This window comes from Fopius arisanus, unplaced genomic scaffold (assembly GCF_000806365.1).
Source record: "Fopius arisanus strain USDA-PBARC FA_bdor unplaced genomic scaffold, ASM80636v1 scaffold00212, whole genome shotgun sequence".
Lineage (NCBI taxonomy): Eukaryota > Metazoa > Arthropoda > Insecta > Hymenoptera > Braconidae > Fopius > Fopius arisanus.
In genome coordinates, this window is record NW_011887951.1 from 23,679 (window position 1) to 43,291 (window position 19,613).

General features: G+C 39.0%; 1 protein-coding gene and 1 long non-coding RNA gene across 2 annotated transcripts; both read left to right on the forward strand.

Moving 5' to 3' along the window:
- Nucleotides 1–2,006: 2,006 nt before the first annotated feature.
- LOC105272592 (uncharacterized) lies at nucleotides 2,007–3,505 on the forward strand. The gene is made up of 4 exons (XM_011314785.1): nucleotides 2,007–2,141; nucleotides 2,253–2,421; nucleotides 2,632–3,192; nucleotides 3,296–3,505. Exons 1-4 carry the CDS (start codon nucleotides 2,071–2,073, stop codon nucleotides 3,311–3,313), a joined length of 819 nt encoding a protein of 272 aa, XP_011313087.1. The 5' UTR covers nucleotides 2,007–2,070; the 3' UTR covers nucleotides 3,314–3,505.
- Nucleotides 3,506–4,370: 865 nt separating this feature from the next.
- On the forward strand, nucleotides 4,371–5,989 carry LOC105272593 (uncharacterized). The gene is made up of 3 exons (XR_892789.1): nucleotides 4,371–4,573; nucleotides 4,729–4,809; nucleotides 5,669–5,989. It is a non-coding gene; the product is annotated as an uncharacterized lncRNA (long non-coding RNA).
- The last annotated feature ends 13,624 nt before the right edge of the window (nucleotides 5,990–19,613 follow it).

A 19,613-nucleotide genomic window follows, 5' to 3' on the forward strand; every position in this document is an offset into this window, starting at 1 on the left:
GAGCAGCCATCGGGGGCAACCAACCAACAATCATCCTCCCGACACTCTGTAATCGCCAAACCAAGGATCATAAGGGAATCCCTAATCCCAACTCCCAGAGCTATTCAAAATCCAACAGCCGGGTCCTCACCGTCGAAATCCATCGAAATAGGGACAGCATGATTCATGAACAGCTCTTCTCAGACGAGGAGGACAACAACCCCACGTTTATAGAAGACGACGAGCCAAAAGACATCCTCTTTCCCCCATTCCTACAATCCGTCAACGACACCTTGCCGGGGCGGATCCAGGGTACCCTTATCCTCTAAACACAATGGACTGTTCACCTAAGAAAAGAGCAATTGTCAACCCGTCCGGGCACAATGTTAACCAATCCGAGCCGATCTTCGGAGAACAGGAAAATGCAGGGCCACCTGAAGACAAGTTGAGTATCCCACCGGATGATTATCAACCAGCTAAAAATATCAACGAAACCAGGGATGGATTAACCTTCGTTCGAGGAAATATTGCCCATTTCTTAGCAGCAGACGCTGAATTCACCAAGCAGAATACCGAACTTCTTTGAGACTTGAACCTGATTGACCTAGACTACATCAAGAAATTGAATCCTAAATTCAGAACCTTCACCCTCATTGTAAAAAGATACCATTTCGATAAAACTCAGAATAGAATCATAAAACTCTGCCTGCGTAATTTAAAAACAGCAATTGAGAAATATGAGGTGAAGGAATTGAAGATAGCGATGAAGGGAGACGAAATTGACGAGGACATCAGGATCAGATATTACCTAGAACAAGAATTCCAAGCTCACGCTGTGACTATCACCTTGTGTCACGGCAACGTCCGAATGCCCCCCGAGGCACTGAGACCCGAAATCATTCGGGAATGTCATGAAACACTTCCGGGAGGACACAAAGGAATAGTCACTACCTTCCACAGGGTGAGAGAAAGATTCTACTGGCCCGGAATGAAACAGGAAATCGAACGAATGATAAAAAAATGCCGCATCTGTCAGCTGCAGAAGATCAGGCGAATAAAGTTCAAACAGCCAATGCTGATAACAGAAACACCAAGCGAATGCTTCGAACGAATATCCATCGATACCGTAGGACCTCTTCCTCCAACTTCAGCAGGACATGTACATATCCTCACCATCCAAGATAACTTCGCGAAACACTGTACCGCCATTCCGTTAAGAGACATTAAGGCACAGACCATTGCCTACGCCCTAGTGACGCAGTACGTCGCTCTATATGGCTGCCCCAGAATCATACTCTCAGATAAGGGAACTAGTTTCCTCAGCAAACTATTCTACCACCTGGGAAAACTGTTACGATTCCATCATGTGACCACATCAGGGTACCGACCCCAGTCTAACGGCGCCCTCGAAAGAAGCCATCACACTCTAGTGGAATACTTGAAGACGTTTGCCAACGAGACCAATCAATGGGATGAACTGTTACCATTTGCGATATTGTTGTACAACACCACCGTACACAGTGCCACACAATTCACACCATTCGAATTGCTGTATGGAAAGAAGGTTCGGCTACCATCAAATATTCGAGAAGATCATGGCATCGAAACCTACAACGATTATGTAGTAGACCAAATGACAAAAATGGAGAAAATCCAGGAGTTAGCATATCAACATCTCCAACAAGCGAAACTGTACGACAGAGATGCACGACCATTAGAGCTAAAAATTGGACAACTCGCTTACGTACAAAAAGAACCGAAGTTGGGCAAATTAGATCAGGCATACACCCGACCCTATGAAATAGTGGATATAACTGAGAAGGGTAACATCCTATCGTAAAAAGGAGAAAGGAAATCGATTTCGATATCTCGATATATGTATGTCGATAGTCGAAACACTGTCACCGTAACATTGAAACCGATGCGCCACCACGGTTTCGTTCGTTGCTTCAATCGTGCACTCTCGAGCATATTCGGAATATTTCGGGCCCAAGTCACGTTCGTTCGGTGCCGGACGCATTTCGTGTTGAAAACTCGCAACCGTTAAAAATTGAAGTGTTACGAATAGTAAAATCTATTCAGTGAATAATCATGCCATCACCACCCACAAAGTTCACCACAAGCAAGGCTATTGACCACTTTAATGCAGGGGCAACGTTAATGTGAGTATTTTTGGGAAATAATTCTGACATGGTGGAAAATTGCTTTATTAAAGCACCTAACCTCTCATGCCCACGTGCTGGAGATAGAGGATTAATGGTTTTTTTTTTCAGGAAAATCACGGGGTACGTCGATTGCATCGAAGGCATCAAAGAACTGCCTAATTCCCCATCGAAGTGGCTGTATAAATGCATCCTAAATAATAATGATCAAAGGAGGGTTAGAATACTTTTTTGGGGAGATGACGCCTGCAAATACAACACAGAAATTTCCATGTATCAGGTATTGAATTAATCATTTACATTAATTTCCAGTCAGATAGAAAAAAAATTCAATAAAAATTAATTTGTGGTTACTTTTTCATATATTTTTTTGGCTCAACTTTGATTGCAAACAAAGATTCATCTTTTATACTCAATTCTCAAATCATTAATCTCAAATCATAATTCTCAAATCATTAATCATTAAAAAATTGTCCATTCCTTTGCGCAGATCCTCAAGATCACAGGTGGAGTGATTAAAGAGGCTAACCCCACTTATTATCGATCAGGCGACACCGTGGGCAAAAAAGAATTTCAGTTTGGGCGTGGAAGCACCCTGGAAATTCTTGGAATATTTGATATTGTTAACGATGCTTCGGGAAGCAAGAAGGAGGCAATCACATTCGCAAGGATTGAAATGAAGGACGTGTGCACAGCTAAATCTCCGGTTATCGTTTCCGGATGGTTAAAAGAACATTTTAGGAGCATAATCACCGCTAACGGGGCCAGCTACGGATGTGCAATGATCTGCACAGATGTGCACAGAATAACGGTACACGTGACCACATTTGTACCGAAACCTGAGTTTGTCGAAGGGATGAAGATTGATGTCCAAGGATCTATCGAGCGTCGTGCAGATGCGTTTTTTTTTAACGTCAAATCTATGGAACAAATCACAGCAGTCCCTTTCGCTCCAGTGATGACGGAAGACGAAATGGACGATGCAGTTGAGTCACCCCCTCTAACTCCCAAACGAGATGCAGATGACTGTTCGCAGAACGGAACGGAGAAGGTAGTGGAAATGGTTTGATTTCGGCAGTATCGTCTTTTAAAGCGTTTCAATTTCATCTAATATATATTCAGATATTGCATTTATATATTTTTTCATTTTTCAGAGGCAAAAATTAGATTAGACTCATTGTGGCACTTCTCCCTCCCACTCCACATCCCGGTTGATGATTATTATGCATTATTTTTTTTTATGAAGTTCACAAAAAAGTTGCATGATGTCAAAACTTAAATCAGATAACAAATCACGGATAACAAATCACAGTTTCACCGGAAAGCATGACTTAAACAAACAACAAGATAAAGATTTTTTAATTTGGCATTGTGCATTAAAATTACTCAATTTTGAAAAAATATCTCATGTGATGGCAAAAAATGATTTCTTTTTAGTTTTTTTCTTTTAATTTTTTCAGTTTCCTTTGTCGTTAAAATGAAAATATCTCATCAGTAATGGCAAAACATGATTTCGTTTTAGTTGTTTTTTTTATTTTTTCAATTTCCTTTGCCATTAAAATGAAAACTGCAAATTTTTATCATTTGATTCATGCACTAAAAATAACTATTTTATTGAAGTCTGCCCAGTAATTCATTGTCATGCGTTAGCTATTGTCAGTAGCGACAATATTATAAGATTTTGTCAAATTTCAAATTTTCATAATTGTATGTTCTGAAATGTCTGTTCAGTATTTTTTTGTGATATTGCCCAACAAACTAATAAACAAACAAACAAACTAATTATAGACAATTCATAATAGACTTAGATTTAGAAAATTCTATAATAACTCGATGTTACTTAAACAAAGACTTAATGTCAAATATGATTGTTGGGAATTCGAAGTTTATCTTCAAATAGAGATAAGTAAAACATATTGTCAATATGATGGAAAAAACTACTTTTATGACATTGATGTTTGAGAGAAAGATAGGAAAGACTAATTTAAATGACTGATGAATACATTCTGAAGACTCAATGTAATTTTAAGATCTGGATGTCAATTATGGTTCTTAGGATTAAAAATTTTGTTACTATCAAATAAAAATGGATGAAATATATTAAATTTATTGATTCCCCTATTAATATTCAGGGATAGTTTTTACTCTACTTAACAGATGGCAGCAGCTCTCTGTATAAGGTATGATCGATGATATTTCATCCACATATATATAGAACAACGTGTCGATAGTCATCTGCGATCTGTATAACCTTTTATTATATATATATAAATAAGAATAACGTGGAAATTGGTTTCTGTATAATTCGTATAGTTATTGTTGAGTGATACATTGATTTACTAAACTTAGTTAATTGAAAAATCCGTGAGTTCGGGATGAAAAGTTTTCTCTGACAGGAAACGTAAATTACTTTGGTGGAAATTGAGGTTACGGTGAGTACGCTGTCTATGGTTGATTACATAATTATTCTTCTTAGTTTTCTGTCCGAAAAAAGAGTTCGGCGAAGTTTTTGCCTCAAAAAATGATGTATTGATTGCCTACAACATCTGCACAATTGTTTGAATTCGTCATAATTGTCGGCTTTCAGAGCAGTCAGTGCTTTCAGCAGTCTTATTTTCGATGAGCAAGGCATCACTCCAACAATAAGACAATAAATTAAATCAACGCTGTGAGTATGTCGCTCCCCGTATAAAAAAATCGGTAGTAAATCGTAGCGAGTTTGCTAGAAAATTCCATTGAACTTCTATGTACCTTCTGTAAGAATTCTAATGAAATATTCGTTTTTTTTTGCGTTGAATCTATTGCATATTTTATTACAAAAAATTAGATAATAGGTAATAGATGAGATAATAGAGGGAATCCCGAATTTAAACAAGTGTTTGCATCTCAGAAACTACTGGACCGGTCTAGCTGAAACAAAGCGACAAAGTGGGGCTCATTTATAGCTATCAGGGAGTCAAATTTCGAACTTCTATCTGCAAATTTCACTCTTTTTATGTTAAAGTTTTCAAAAATGAATCTTCCAAAATAAAAATCTGCACCCACATGCATACAGACAGACACCATCCTAAAAACATCATTTGTTCACGTTCCATATTATAAACAAAAAATCTTCACGTTTCATAACGCTCTGGATCATTTGCAAAATTTTCCTCTCAATTTTTTCTATAAGAACGTTTCGGCAGTTTTCTACGTCATTTCATCTCGGATCTATAATATGAAACAAAATCGAATTTAGCAGAAAGAACTTAGAAAATTTTTGTACAAAATGTTTTTGTACAAGTTTTGTACAAAATGAGAAATTGAAAACCTATTTAATTTCTCCAATAGAATATTCAATCCAAAAAAGCTAAATTTTTCCATAGAATCGCTATAGAAACTCCATGGAATTTGTATAGAATTTCAATAGAATTTTCTAGCGAATCCACTAGGATTTTTCAGTACCTTTTTCCACACGTGTCAATACTTTAAATATTGAACTAAATCCTAATTAAGTGATATAACATAATCATTTTTATTATTTGCAGTTGCGGCGAATTGTTCAATCATACGGAAAGTCGGTGAAGTTGCAGAAAATACCGATAAACAATTTACCAATAATACAGATAAATACCGATAACAATACCAGCAATTTTACCTACAAAAAAACCTTCGCACAGTTCATGAAAGAAACATTACCCAGAATATAATACTAAAAATATTACAACAAATTGACTAGAAATTATCATTTATTTTATAATCTCACTGGAAGAACAATTTAATTTTTCAAATACATTCGATCAATTCAGTTTTAATTTTGTATTTTGATTATTTAGATTCAATAATCACGTGAAACGCAACATTAATTAAACCGCATTGAAAAACAATAAAAATAATGAAATTAGTTACTGTATTGTAAATTAAATAAAAGAAGCTTTCTTTCTATCTCATAGTCATTCATATATTTCCCATCTATTATTCTATCGTCGTAGATTCTAAAATGCCTAGAAAAATAATTCAACGCACAAAGGAAGAAGACGAAGAATATAAAAGAATGAAACGTGAGAAAAACGCAGCGTATCAGCGTGAATATCGTGCTAAATGTCGCAATCAACAGAATAATCATTTGTTGTTGGAATCTAATAACCCTCTTGGATTATCAGATATCCAAGTTCATGATGATATGCATCCAAACGGGATCAATTCTCTGATAGCCAATGAACATAATTATGTCAGTAGACAAGGGATTAAAGGAACAAATATTCAGAGAATACGACGAGAAAGAAATGCCACGTGTCAGCGTAAACGTCGGGCAAAACTTCGGGAACAACAACATAGTTCAAATCGTATAATTCATGAAATCGACTCCTATCGGTCATCGACGGTTACTCAATGCTCAGATAACACTCCTCAGAATACAATTGAACATATTATTTCCGAGAGTGTAAATCACGATGATATAATCACAGAAGTTATAGTCACAGAAGTTACAATTCCAGTCAACTTGCAAATAAACAACGTTACTACTAATCCTGCTACCATGGATGAGCCATCCAGCAGTCATCAGCTTCATATATCAGAAAGAAATCGGCCTAATACTACTCGGGATACTTCAGTTCAACATATCGAAGAACATTACATTGGTGCGATGAATATTCGGTATAGCCATTGTAATGCTAAACATTTTGAGGCTGAAAAAGTTCGCAAAGATTCTTTTAACGATTGTTGTAGTCATGGAGAAGTTGCTCTTGATGCTTTACCCAATCCACCAACTATTTTACAAGATCTTTTCAATGGTACTCATGCACATTCAAGGCATTTTCATGAACGAATACGGGGTTATAATAATGCATTTGCATTTGCATCATTTAATGCTAATTTAGTAGAGTTTTCTGATCGACGACCTGGCCCCGTTTGTTTTAAGCTACATGGTCAAGTTTACTATCAATTCAATAAAAGTCTTTACCCTGAATCACATGAAACTCCATCCTATGGCCAACTATTTATAATTGATCAGAAAGAAGCTACAGACATACGATGCAATTTGATATCCACATTGAATCGTGAAATAGCTGAAGCAATAGATAATTGCCTTCGTCAGTGTAATCTATTTGCTCAGTCTTATCGAATGATGCATGAAGAACTGCTATCCATGAGAGATTTGGATACCGAGAAGGAACCTGAAGTGCAGCTAATATTTTCACTCAAACCTGGAATGGACAGCAGACGCTATAATTTACAAAAAATTAATGAGGTAGCCGCTATTTTTACGACTGCGGCTGATGGTGATATACCAGAATGCTATGTTTCAGTTCGCAATAAACACACCAGAGAACTTCAATTTATCAATTCCATGGACCCTAACGTTGAACCGTGGATTTACCCTCTGTTTTATCCCTATGGTACGAGAGGTTGGCATGCAAATTTACGCTGCGTGAATAAAGACAAAAGAGTATCACGAGCTGCATATACTAAATATAGAATGGCTGACAGAGACAATAATATAATTCTGAAAGGAGGACGATTATACCAGCAATGGGTTGTCGATAGTTACGTTAAAATTGAAAAGGATAGGTTGAACTATTGCAGACAGAATCAAAAGACTTTACGTAGCGAAACATATCAAGGATTGGTAGATCACTTACAGCGACGTGCAAATGATACTGATAGTCAGATAGGAAAAATGGTCATCCTTCCATCGACATTTACGGGATCCCCACGTAATATGTTACAAAATTATCAAGATTCGATGGCTATTGTAAGAAAATTTGGTAAACCTGATTTATTCATCACTATGACTTGCAATCCTAATTGGATTGAAATTAAAGAAAATGTATTACCAGGCCAAATGGCATCTGACAGACCAGATATTGTATCACGAGTTTTCGATATAAAAAAAGACGAACTGATCAAAGAGGTTGTTAAAAATATGTTATTTGGCGAAGTATCTGCTTATGTATATGTAATCGAATATCAGAAACGCGGGCTACCTCACATGCATCTGTTGGTGAATTTGAAGCAAAGCAGTAAAATCCTTACTCCTGATGCTGTAGATAAATACATTTTTGCTGAGATTCCTGATCAACGAGCAGATCCAACCCTTCACGATATAGTTTTAAAAGATATGATTCATGGACCATGCGGCAATTGGTGTAAAGATGAAAAAGGAAAATGTACAAAAAAATTTCCAAAAAAGTTTCAAGAGTGTACTTCGATGGATGAAAACGGATATCCCACATACCGTCGAAGAAATACTGGTACTTATGATCGTTCAAACGGTCAGACGACTGATAATGCATTTGTTGTCCCTTATAATCCATATTAATTAAAAAAATTTAGATGTCATATTAACGCTGAAATTGTCTCTAGCATCAAGTCCGTGAAGTATTTATATAAATATATATATAAGGGTCACGATTCAGCTTCAATCATTGTAAGCAACAGTGAAAATCATAATGAAATCCACCATGATGAAATTCGAAATTTTATAGATACCCGATATGTATCTCCGGTAGAAGCGTGTGATCGTATATATGGTAGACCTTTACAACACAAAAGTCATTCAGTGATACGCTTACCAATCCATTTACAAAATCAACATAACATAATTATTAATGACGTTGAAAATGAAGATGGTATGAGAGCTGCTTTAGGAAAAACAAGTATGTTGATGGACTATTTTGACTTAAATCGACGCAATCCAGAAGCCAAGAATTACACATACGCAGACATTCCGTCCCATTACGTTTTCAAAAGGTCACCACATTCAAACCAATATACATGGGAAAGACGTAAAACACATTTTAATGTAATTGGACGAATGTATTCAGTAAGTCCCACTCAAGTAGAATTATTTCATCTTCGATTAATGTTAGTAAACGTTAAAGGTGCTACTAGCTTTGAGGACCTAAGGACAGTTAATGGTGATTTATACGATACCTATCATGGTGCATGTTTAGCATTGGGGCTCATTGAAGATGACCAAGAATGGGATCGTGCTTTAACTGAAGGAGAAGTATGGATGATGCCTCGGCAGCTGAGACATTTATTTGTACGCATTTTGATATACTGTCATCCAAATCATCCAGAAGAATTATGGGAGAAATTTAAAGATGCTTTTTCTCAAGATTTTCAAAGGAATCATAATGAATCTGAGTCCCATAAGCGGGCATACACTCATATCAATACGCTTCTCATAAATGAGGGGTCAAGTATAAGCGCTTTCCCGACAATGCCTCAATTAATCGAATCTGAGTATGATATGAACAATGGGAATGATGATCAAATTTCCAATGAAACACACCTAAGCATCGGTCAAAGTCAGTACAATCAGTTGAACGTGAAACAAACGGAAATAGTTGACCAAATTTTAAATATAGCCATGTCTACGGAAAAACTAACATCTTCCTGTTTTTATATTGATGGGCCAGGCGGCTCAGGGAAAACATTTGTTTATACAACTTTATATCATTTATTGAAAGCTCAGGGAAAATCAATATGTACAATGGCTTTCACAGGTATCGCAGCAATCTTACTTCCTCATGGAAAAACACTGCATAAAACTTTCGGTATACCAGTCCCACTATTTCCAGACTCGGTTTCTAATATAAAAAGCCAATCTAAAGATGCAGCATATTTAAGAAAAGTTGATATTTTCATTTGCGATGAAGCGCCTATGGCTCCTAGATCGGCAATGGAATTAATTGATCGAACGTTACGTGATTTGATGGAAAACAATTTACCATTTGGTGGGAAAATCATGTTATTGGGCGGAGATTTTCGACAGTTATTACCAGTTACTCCGAACGCTACGAGATGTGAGTTAGTCAATTCATCTATTAAATTTAGTGCTTTATGGAAGAACTTCACGATATTCTCATTGTCAGAAAATATGCGCGCTTTGCCTGGAGAGATTGAATTTGCAAAATACCTTCTATCTTTGGGTAATGGAGAATTAAATGATAATGATAATAATATATCACCTCCAGAACAATGCATAGCTTCAAAAACCGATAATATCGTAGAAGTTATCTTCAAGGAACTTATTGATGAACGTCGATTTGGAGACTTAGCGAAAACCGCTGTTTTGGCTGCGCGGAATGTTGACGTCGATGAAATCAATTCTAAAGCAATCGAACTTTTAGATGATACAACTGAACGTATCTATACCGGTATTGACAGCGTAGAAAACTGTGATAATGGCGATATTAACGATGCAATTTTACCAGAATATTTAAATACACTTAATCCTCCAAATTTTCCACCACATCATTTACGACTGAGGAAAGATTCTATCGTTATGTTACTGCGAAATTTGAGTATTAATGAGGGCTTATGTAATGGGACCAGGTTACAAATTATACAAATTTCAAATAATCTCTTACGATGCCGAATATTAACCGGAGACAAATCGGGGGACATAGTTTTCATCAATCGTGTAACTTTGTACTGTGAGAACATCTTTCCATTCACTTTTAAGCGTCGTCAATTTCCAATTAAATTAGCTTTTGCAATGACGATTAATAAAAGTCAAGGGCAAACTTTTGATAAAATTGGCATAGATCTCCGCAAGAATGTTTTCAATCATGGACAATTATACGTTGCTTTTTCGAGAGTTCGATCATGGGAATCTTTACGGATTTTCATGGGGAATGAAAGAGAATCTAATTTGGTAAAAAATTATGTGTACACAGAATTATACACCTAAAAACCATTAAAATAATAATAAATACCATTAAAAATGATTTTCTTCTACAATAATGCCAATTTTTCTATATTTTGTATAATGGAAATATCAGCATTTTTTCGATATATTAATTTTCTCCAGTTGTAAATTTTCATCATAACTTTCGCGATGAGATGTAAAGGCGCGTGCGTAGCACGCGCGTCCGCCCTCGTCTATCTAGAAAGCGAAGATGGACATCGTTTTATGAAACACCCTAACAAATTAAAACCTTGCGAAGATTAATATATCACCGGTGCTGCCAAGAACTAGTATACCATCACTACCAAAGAATCTGTTGCAAGGAATGGAAGGAAGAATCTCCGTATATGTAGATGGATCCTGCTCATTCAACGGCGATGTTAGACCTAAGGCCGGAATCGGAATTTGGTTCGGAGAAAAACACCCCTTGAATACTTATAAAACTCTGGACGGAACACGAGCTACAAACATCGTCGCTGAGACAGCTGTCGCCGTCGAAGCATGCAAAATTTGCCTAAGACACGACATCCAACACGACATGTCCAACTGACCTACATACCAGGACACAAGGGAATACATGGCAATGAACGAGCGGATGAGCTAGCAAAGTTAGGGTCTGAACTCCATCAGTAACCAGCCAATAAGGCACTAAGCTCAAGGCCATATTTAACCACCGCTATTCACACAACCCCACTTAAAAATTTTAGAGTATGTAATCCTACGAAATTCCATTACCCCTTCCCCAACAGGAACACAACATCACCATGAAATATTCCAGTATCATCCTATGGATAATACTGCAATGGACCACAAGTACGCAAGGAACGGAAGGCGCTAGGGTCTACCAATTACATCCAATCCCTCATAATCCAGGCCTATACTATGAAAAAATTGACCAAATCCGCATGATCAATAGTAACTGGCGACTCTTTATTACCATCGACCTAGCAAGCCTAACGGGACTGTCCCTACCAGGAACACAGTTAATTGACGGACTCTTGCGGGAATGCCGGCAATTGAGACCTGAGACAGAATGCCACAAGGCATTAGGGATCGCCATTATGAATGATTATAACAGGGAACTCAAACACGCGCAGGGACATCTTGCAAAAATCCTGGAGGCACCACAAGGGCACATCCATAAGCGGCCAAGAAGATCCCCCTTCTTAGGATTCATCAGTTCAATAAGCAGAAAAATATTCGGGACCATGGACTACAATGACTATGAACACATCACAAAAGAAATCGACAATATATACAATGACCAGAGGAAAATCACACATCTCATTGGAAACGCAACCCACATAATCCAAGCGGAAATCAACACTATGAAAATGAATCACGAGAATAACACCCTAAGGATACGGAGAACTGAAGAGGAGATGAGAGAAATAGTAACTCAATCCAACAAATTCCTACAACAATTGAATAACACTGAACATCTCGAACATCTGATGAACATGGCCAAGGAAGCAGAATATGGAGCTCGAACATATGTTGAAACCGCCGGTAAAACTGTGGCAGCTATAGAGGATGCCAGGCACGGCATCCTGAACCCCCTACTCATCAACACCAATCAACTAAGGGGGTAACAGGAGAGGGTAACTACGAGGGTAACAGAAGAGATCGAACGGTCAACACCTGATACAATCTTCCCAATAGCAAGGGAGAAAATTGATCTGGCACTGCTGAGCCAAATCAGTGATGTACAAACGGCATACCACGACAAAAAATTTCTGATCATAGTCGAGATACCACTCATCTCCAGGAACCAAATAGAACTATACAAAATGGTTCCTTGCAAGGTCCCACAGAAAATCCAGGGAAACCGGAGCGTTGCCGCCTACATTGAACCAACTAACAAATACATTGCACTCTCACAACATGGCGCCTACTACACCCATTTCGACGAAGATTACCTAAAAACCTGAATTCCACTGGAACAATGCCTGGCCTGTCAGAAGGGAATACCAGTGAGGAAAGCCGGCAACCGCAACAGCTGCGAATACCGCTTACTCACCAACACAGATGTGGAATTGACGCCAAAAATCTACCAGGATTGCAACGTGAAAATCACCAATAATCTAGAAACCCAGTGGACAAGACTCACCAGTAGCAAGGGATGGTTATACTCAACCATCGAGCCAGAAAGACTCGAAATTACCTGCCATAACCAACCCGCAGATAGCATGATATTAAAAGGATCAGGGATGCTTCATCTCAACCCGAACTGCACAGCAGAGACTTCCACGACTATCCTTGAGGGCGCAGGACTGGTGGAATACCAACTTCCAATGATCCTTGGAATATCTAAAACAATCAACATCTCAGAAATAGCACCAATACTAAGTGGCCTGCCTAAACCTCTGAGCCCTATGTCAACTTTGAAACAGTACGTCTTACCCGACATGACCAAGGATCACCTATTTGACGATTCTCTGCAACAAACCATTGATGAAGCGGAGAAAATCGGTCTACACCACCAAGAAACGTATTATCATCGCATCTTCACGGCAACTAACGGAACCATCACTCTGCTGCTCACAGTGGCAATGGCAGCAATGGGGTACGGCGCCTACAAAAAAGGATTCGTTCTCCTAAACATTCTCACCTGCTGCTGTCGGAGTGCCAAACGAATGAAGCAGCAACCTGCGAGAGTAACCGTCCAACAACGCAGCACCCAAAGAACCAATGAAGCACCGATCAGCACCATCTCGATGCCGGAGTTATCCCTGATGACAGTACCAGTATTACCAGCATTACCAGCGCCAAAAGGTCCACAAAGGCCTCCTACCAACGCAACCCACATCAAATCTTTCGTCACCGTGGATTACACATAGTAAGGGACCCCTCAGGAAAAAGGACGAAGAGAGGGCTCAAAACTGAACCAAATAGATAAGTAATTCATAAGTAAAACGGGTTTATTTAAAAAACAAAAAAAGGGGTGCACATTTCCACTACATCTATAGCAACTAAATCAGTAACACCAATAGCCTACGCTGCGGAGGCTGGGCCTCGGACCAACTCCATATCATCCTCCCACTCAACCTGGGCATGCTCCCCAAAACGGAACGGGCATGCAACCATCAAAAGCCCCAAGGCGCCATCCGCAATCGCTTCCCTATGGTGATGCCAAAAAAAAGGTCAACATAGGAGCAATGCTCCGGGCTCAAGTACTTCAGGAACCGATCGTACCACTCCAGCGACATCTCCCACCACTCATCAATCTAAAAACAAAAAGTGCCAATATGAAAATCCCGTAACACAAAGGAAGAAAAGAAAAACAACCCGAAATAAAACTCACCGTTGGATACTGGGGATCCCAGCAAGTGGCCAAAAAGGCGAGCAACATTCGCTCCGGAACTCTGGTTCTGCGGGAGGCAGCCTCCAACATCTCGGACGCCCCAAAAACAACCTCCATTTCTTCCTGCCGATCACCCCACCAAAGGAACCAGTCTCTGGCCGCTCCAGCAACGAACAGTCCCTCAAACTAGACCACACCCGACAATCAGGATCGACAAAATAATCAATCAAGGAATAAATAAATACTCACACGATCCATGGCAAATAATCAGTACACGCAAAAATCAAACCTCACAGGGAGACACTTAGAATACGACTGAGGAGTTGCAAAGGAAAAAACCAACGACTACGCAGAAATCCAAAACCGAAGCCCCACCAGCGAGTCGGCCGGAAATACCAGCTACGACATCGCAGAAAATCCAAACGCAGGAGAAACAAGCCAACCTTCACCATTGGCAAATTTATTCGAAACTATCCAAAATGCTATTAATTAGAAACAGATAGATAGACATATATTGAAGAAATATATATCTATATAATTGTACGTAGTAACACATATACGATGCGAAAGCCCCGAAAATACCAAATAAGAGCGACCGACAGAGGACCAAGGTTACACAAAATCAAAAATCATAAAAACATACCAGAAAGGTCTAACCTCCAAGAACCTAAGGTTCAGAGATTATTGTCACGTTTGACATCCCCTTCCCCTAGAAAAGGTGATACCCACCCTCACTGACCGAATGGACTAACGCCACGCTAATCAACCTACGCCAATACTCACCTGGAGCAACCTAAATTAAAATTTCAATTAGCTCAAAATAAGGTCCGAACCCTTGGAATCTAAAATTTCGTAAATTATTTTCGTGTTTGACACCCCTTCCCCTAGGAAAACGCGATGTTAGCCTCAACGCGCCGCCCCCACACAAAAACACCAACATGTACACAGAAAAGAAAAACAGATTTACGAACATAAAAATTTAAAATTTATTAACAAAAAAAAAATATATATATATATTAATTACATATAAAAAAAACTAATAACAAAAGATAAAATATAAAGAAAACATAGATACTAACAATACAACAATATGAAATACTAAATATTAGTAATACTAGCAGTAAAAATAAGGAAAAACTTATAGAGGAATACTAAACACTAATAAGACTAAAAACTAATCTTCATCCCAGCTCTCGTAGGGCCTATAAACAGAAAAAGAAAACTGGAATTAAACAAACTAACTTACTACAATAAATTATAACAAATAAACGATACTTACACTTCAACAAAGGTGGCCCCACAACTCTTCTCATGGCTGGGAAACCACGAGTAAAAAAGGGCATCAGGGGGCCTCCTGATCTCCCGAACCTGCTTCCGTCCACACCTACAGCAACGGAACAGGACGTCCAGCCCAAACTCTCGAAGTTTCCGCCAATCTACATCCCGATCATCCTCGATATCAAACTGGACGGCCCCGTTTACCCTAGCCACCTCTGCTCTCCAGTTCGAGCCATGAGACGCATTCTCATGCCGGTCTCCACCCAACATGTCCACATGAGCGTGGCAGAGCTCATGGAGCAACACACGCACCAGCCAGGGGCTATTGATTCCTGCGGAAAACAGGCACTCCTGCAGAAAGATCTTCTTCCGCAGAAAATCAGTAAAACCGAAGCAACTTCGATGATCCTTGGTGCGCCACACTGTATAGCTACGGAGCCGCCCACCGAAGAACCGTCCATCGAGGAGTTTGGCCAGCCCACGATAATCGGGGTCAGGACCCAACACCAACCTCACATACTCTACTAACTCCAGGGGAACACCACTGTCAAAACGGAACAAATTCACCCTGGGTTGACGCCCAAACATCTTTTGCCACGCGCGTTTGGAGCCCCTCATCTAAAAAAAACAACCAAAAAATCATTAGACCGAAAATTACCCCATAACCCGAACAACTAATTAACAAAAACAGTTAAAATCATAATTACCTTAGCACTAAAACCTTCTTCTCTTCTATCACCTTCTAAAAACACAACAAAAACCAATCCACCACCTGTCACTCCATCAAGACCGGAAATAAGATGGGTGACAGATTAACACCTCACTCTAGACAATTGACCTAATGACTAAGTGGCTCTACCGGCCACATTAGCATACTAATTAGGCCACACGACCTAATTACCGACATGGTTGACTATGCTAACTAGGTCACACACCTAATTACCGACACGGATGACCACCCACGCAGTCCAGTGACCCAGTGCCTCTGCCGGCCGTAATTAGCATATTAATTGGGTCACACCCCCTACTTACCGACAGGGTTGACCGTGCTAACTAGGTCACACCCCTAATTACCGACACGGTTGACCGTGCTAACTAGGTCACACCCCTAATTATCGACACGGTTGACCGTGCTAATTAGGTCACACACCTAATTACCGACAACCGCAAATTTAAAATTTATGCGCGAACCGAAACCATTTGAAAATAATATTAATTTCCCGATAAAATCTTATCAAAAAGAAAAATTTTTCCGCGGGGGCTGTAATGTCCAGATTATTTTCAATAATTCAATTAAAAAATAAATAAATTAAATATGAAATATAAGAGCCGAGCCAATGAAAAACCGCCACGGAAGTTGAGAAACTCACAATTTACCGCCAATGACCTCAGGGGAATGTGCAACGTTGCATTCCACAGAGGCCATTGCAATCAAAATTTAGCAACTCACAATTTTTCCTAGCAAGTAAAGCCAGGTTAATAAACTCAAAATCAAAGAGGTGGCAATCGCACCACCTCTCCCACTCCAATGAATTTCCCAATCCTCGTAAAAATAAATAGAGGAGCCTCCCGAAAAACACCAGTCTGAAAAAGCCCGCTCCCGAAAGAGCTACAACTTCCTGGCGGAATAATTATTGGAATCGGTCCGAGTTTTAGTTAATATTTCGGAGTTAATCTTAAATTAAATTTTCGGAGTGTTCCCAAATAATAGTAGGGAACATAAATTAATGATTGTTCGGGGATACAGAATCCTTAAACCGAGAGTAAATAACCTCTTGCAGATTAAGGGACCAAGTAGTGATTATCAGTGGTGGGTGTGACTCAAAAATTAACTATTAAGTGACTATAAAAAACTATTGAGAGCCTGGACTCAAATTGATAAATAAAATCCATCAAAACAACTAAGTGAATGACGGGTATTTCACCTAAGTATCTGTGATAGTGTACTGATTGTCACCTGGCAGAGAAACGTGGTGAAATCACCCTAAGAATTCACATTTTAAGAAATAAGAACCGATCGCAGTGAGTAACCACCAAATTGTAAAATCCCCAATAGAGCCATCAAAGATTGCAAGGAGTTCCTTAAAATTCTAATTACTTTCACCAATTAATGTAAATCGATTTAAGCGCTCCAATAAAACGCAAGGTTTTACGATTCAAAATCTCCTATTTTTTCATTTATTCATTCAACCTGTTTATTCTAAAATTCACCAACGGTAAGAACAAAAGAAAATCAAGCGTCGTCCAAAATTATTAATGAACAAATTCCAGCTTACGATCAAAAGTCAATGTCCTTCGACGCGAAAATTCTCCGGACATAACACTTTCAATTGAGTAATAAACCATTCTACACATTGCGGAATTCGCAGTGTATATAATAAGCGATACTGTGCGGTATATGCTTCGTGCGATTGGAATCTGATGGTTCTAATATAGACTCTAGATCAGCATACACTGCAAATGGTACAGATACTTGGAATCGATGGTTTGTGAATTTCAACATATTGTTCCTTTCATTTGGTAATGTCATTCTTACATCATTATTGAATGATTTTTGCGATGTGAAATGATTCAGACATCGATCACACAACCATAAATGGTGTTGATGGTTTGATATCTGCCTACTAACCAGTCCAGATAAATTCCGTATCCATGCGAAATGGTAAATTGATTTTGAAAAATTATCATGATGTTCAAAATCATCCTCGTTAGCATCCTCACTATTGCTATCAGCATTATCATTATGATAGTTTGAAGAGTGATCAGTTTCCGCCATGAGAAGGTGAATCGTAGCTCTATCAGACTTCAGTTTACTCAAATGAACTGGAACTATCTATTCTTTCTGATCTACTCCATAAACATTGATGGAAAGATTGTTCATTTTCTCGAATTTCGATATATGCTTGAGACTCATAGGGAATTCAATACCATAATACTTCAAAACCGTACTGAAGTGAGGATACGAACTAATCAGATCTCTATGATAGTCAGTAGAATAGAGCGCTGCTGTTACACACCATAAAAAGCAAAATTCATCGGAATTTTTTATACTGACTACAGCCTTTTTCTTTTGTATTTTCGGTAGGAGACCAATATAAGTAGACAAACCTCCCCGCAACGGTTCATATCTATTATGATGAGGCTGAATTTTTCACCCCCTCCCCCGACCGCCTAATTAATATATGTTATTTCTGATAGGTTAACTTGGGTTTAAGTAATCTTTTTCGCCACCGATGGGCAACCCATCCCCAGATACTTCCAACCCCCCTCCCCGTTTTCCCGCCCACTGGTACTCACGCATCAACATCATCAAAAAGGACCCCACGTGACCCCGGAAGAAAAAGATATCCCTCGAGCGAGCCCCTGGATGAGAACAAGAAGGACACACGATGACCCCCCAAAAATTAGGAAAGATGAAGAATAGATGATGAACAGCCATCACTCGTGCCACCGCTGCCCCGCGAGTCACTTCCCCATGAGAGTGTGAAAGGATATTTTGAGGAACTGTGTGAAGGAGAAAGAGTGTAAAGAAGTCAAAAGAGTGTAAAGAAATAAAGAGAGTGAAGAGACAGAGACTTGTGTAAAGGAGTAAGAGTGAAGAGAGGAACGGTGTAAAAAGAGACTTGTGAGAAGGTGAACTATTTTAGTTGGAGAGAACGGAACTTTTGCGTGGAGTGTGTCTGGGGAAATAATTTGGAGGAACATCTTGGAGAGGATCCGAGGAGACCCGAGAGAAGGAAGGAAGAAGGACAGACCCCGAGAGAATTTGGAAGACACCATTCCCTGTGAGTGCCCCATTTTTTATTCCCTGCTCCAACGAATTTCCCTGCCCCGTGTCAATTTCCCCCCAACGGTGAGCCTCCAGTAAATTTATTTTAGTTGTAAATTAAGCCCCCTATTAATTATTACCTTTTCAGTCGGCCCCCCTCACTTCTCCCCCATTTTCCAGGGTCAGAGCCTCCCCTTCTTTTTATTATATTATTTCGCGTAGCCACAAGTGAGTTGGCCTTACCCCCAACCCTCGAGTTATATTAGTTAAAAGGCCCGGATTACTTTGATGTAATAGTTTGTAAAAAGAGTAGAATACAGATAGTCAATTTATAAATCCCCCAGAGTAATTATTGAGAATCCCCCTCCCTCTTATTATTTCAAGTCCTCCCATAAATTATAATAAATTTCCCTTTCATTTTTTAGATTATCGTAAATT

Excerpts from the sequence above, each read along its gene's own strand:
- LOC105272592 (XM_011314785.1), top strand. The coding sequence starts at position 2,071 with ATGCCATCACCACCCACAAAGTTCACCACAAGCAAGGCTATTGACCAC. Across the intron at positions 2,142-2,252 it reads AATGCAGGGGCAACGTTAAT|GAAAATCACGGGGTACGTCG; the intron begins GTGAGTATTTTT and ends TTTTTTTTTCAG. Across the intron at positions 2,422-2,631 it reads CAGAAATTTCCATGTATCAG|ATCCTCAAGATCACAGGTGG; the intron begins GTATTGAATTAA and ends TCCTTTGCGCAG.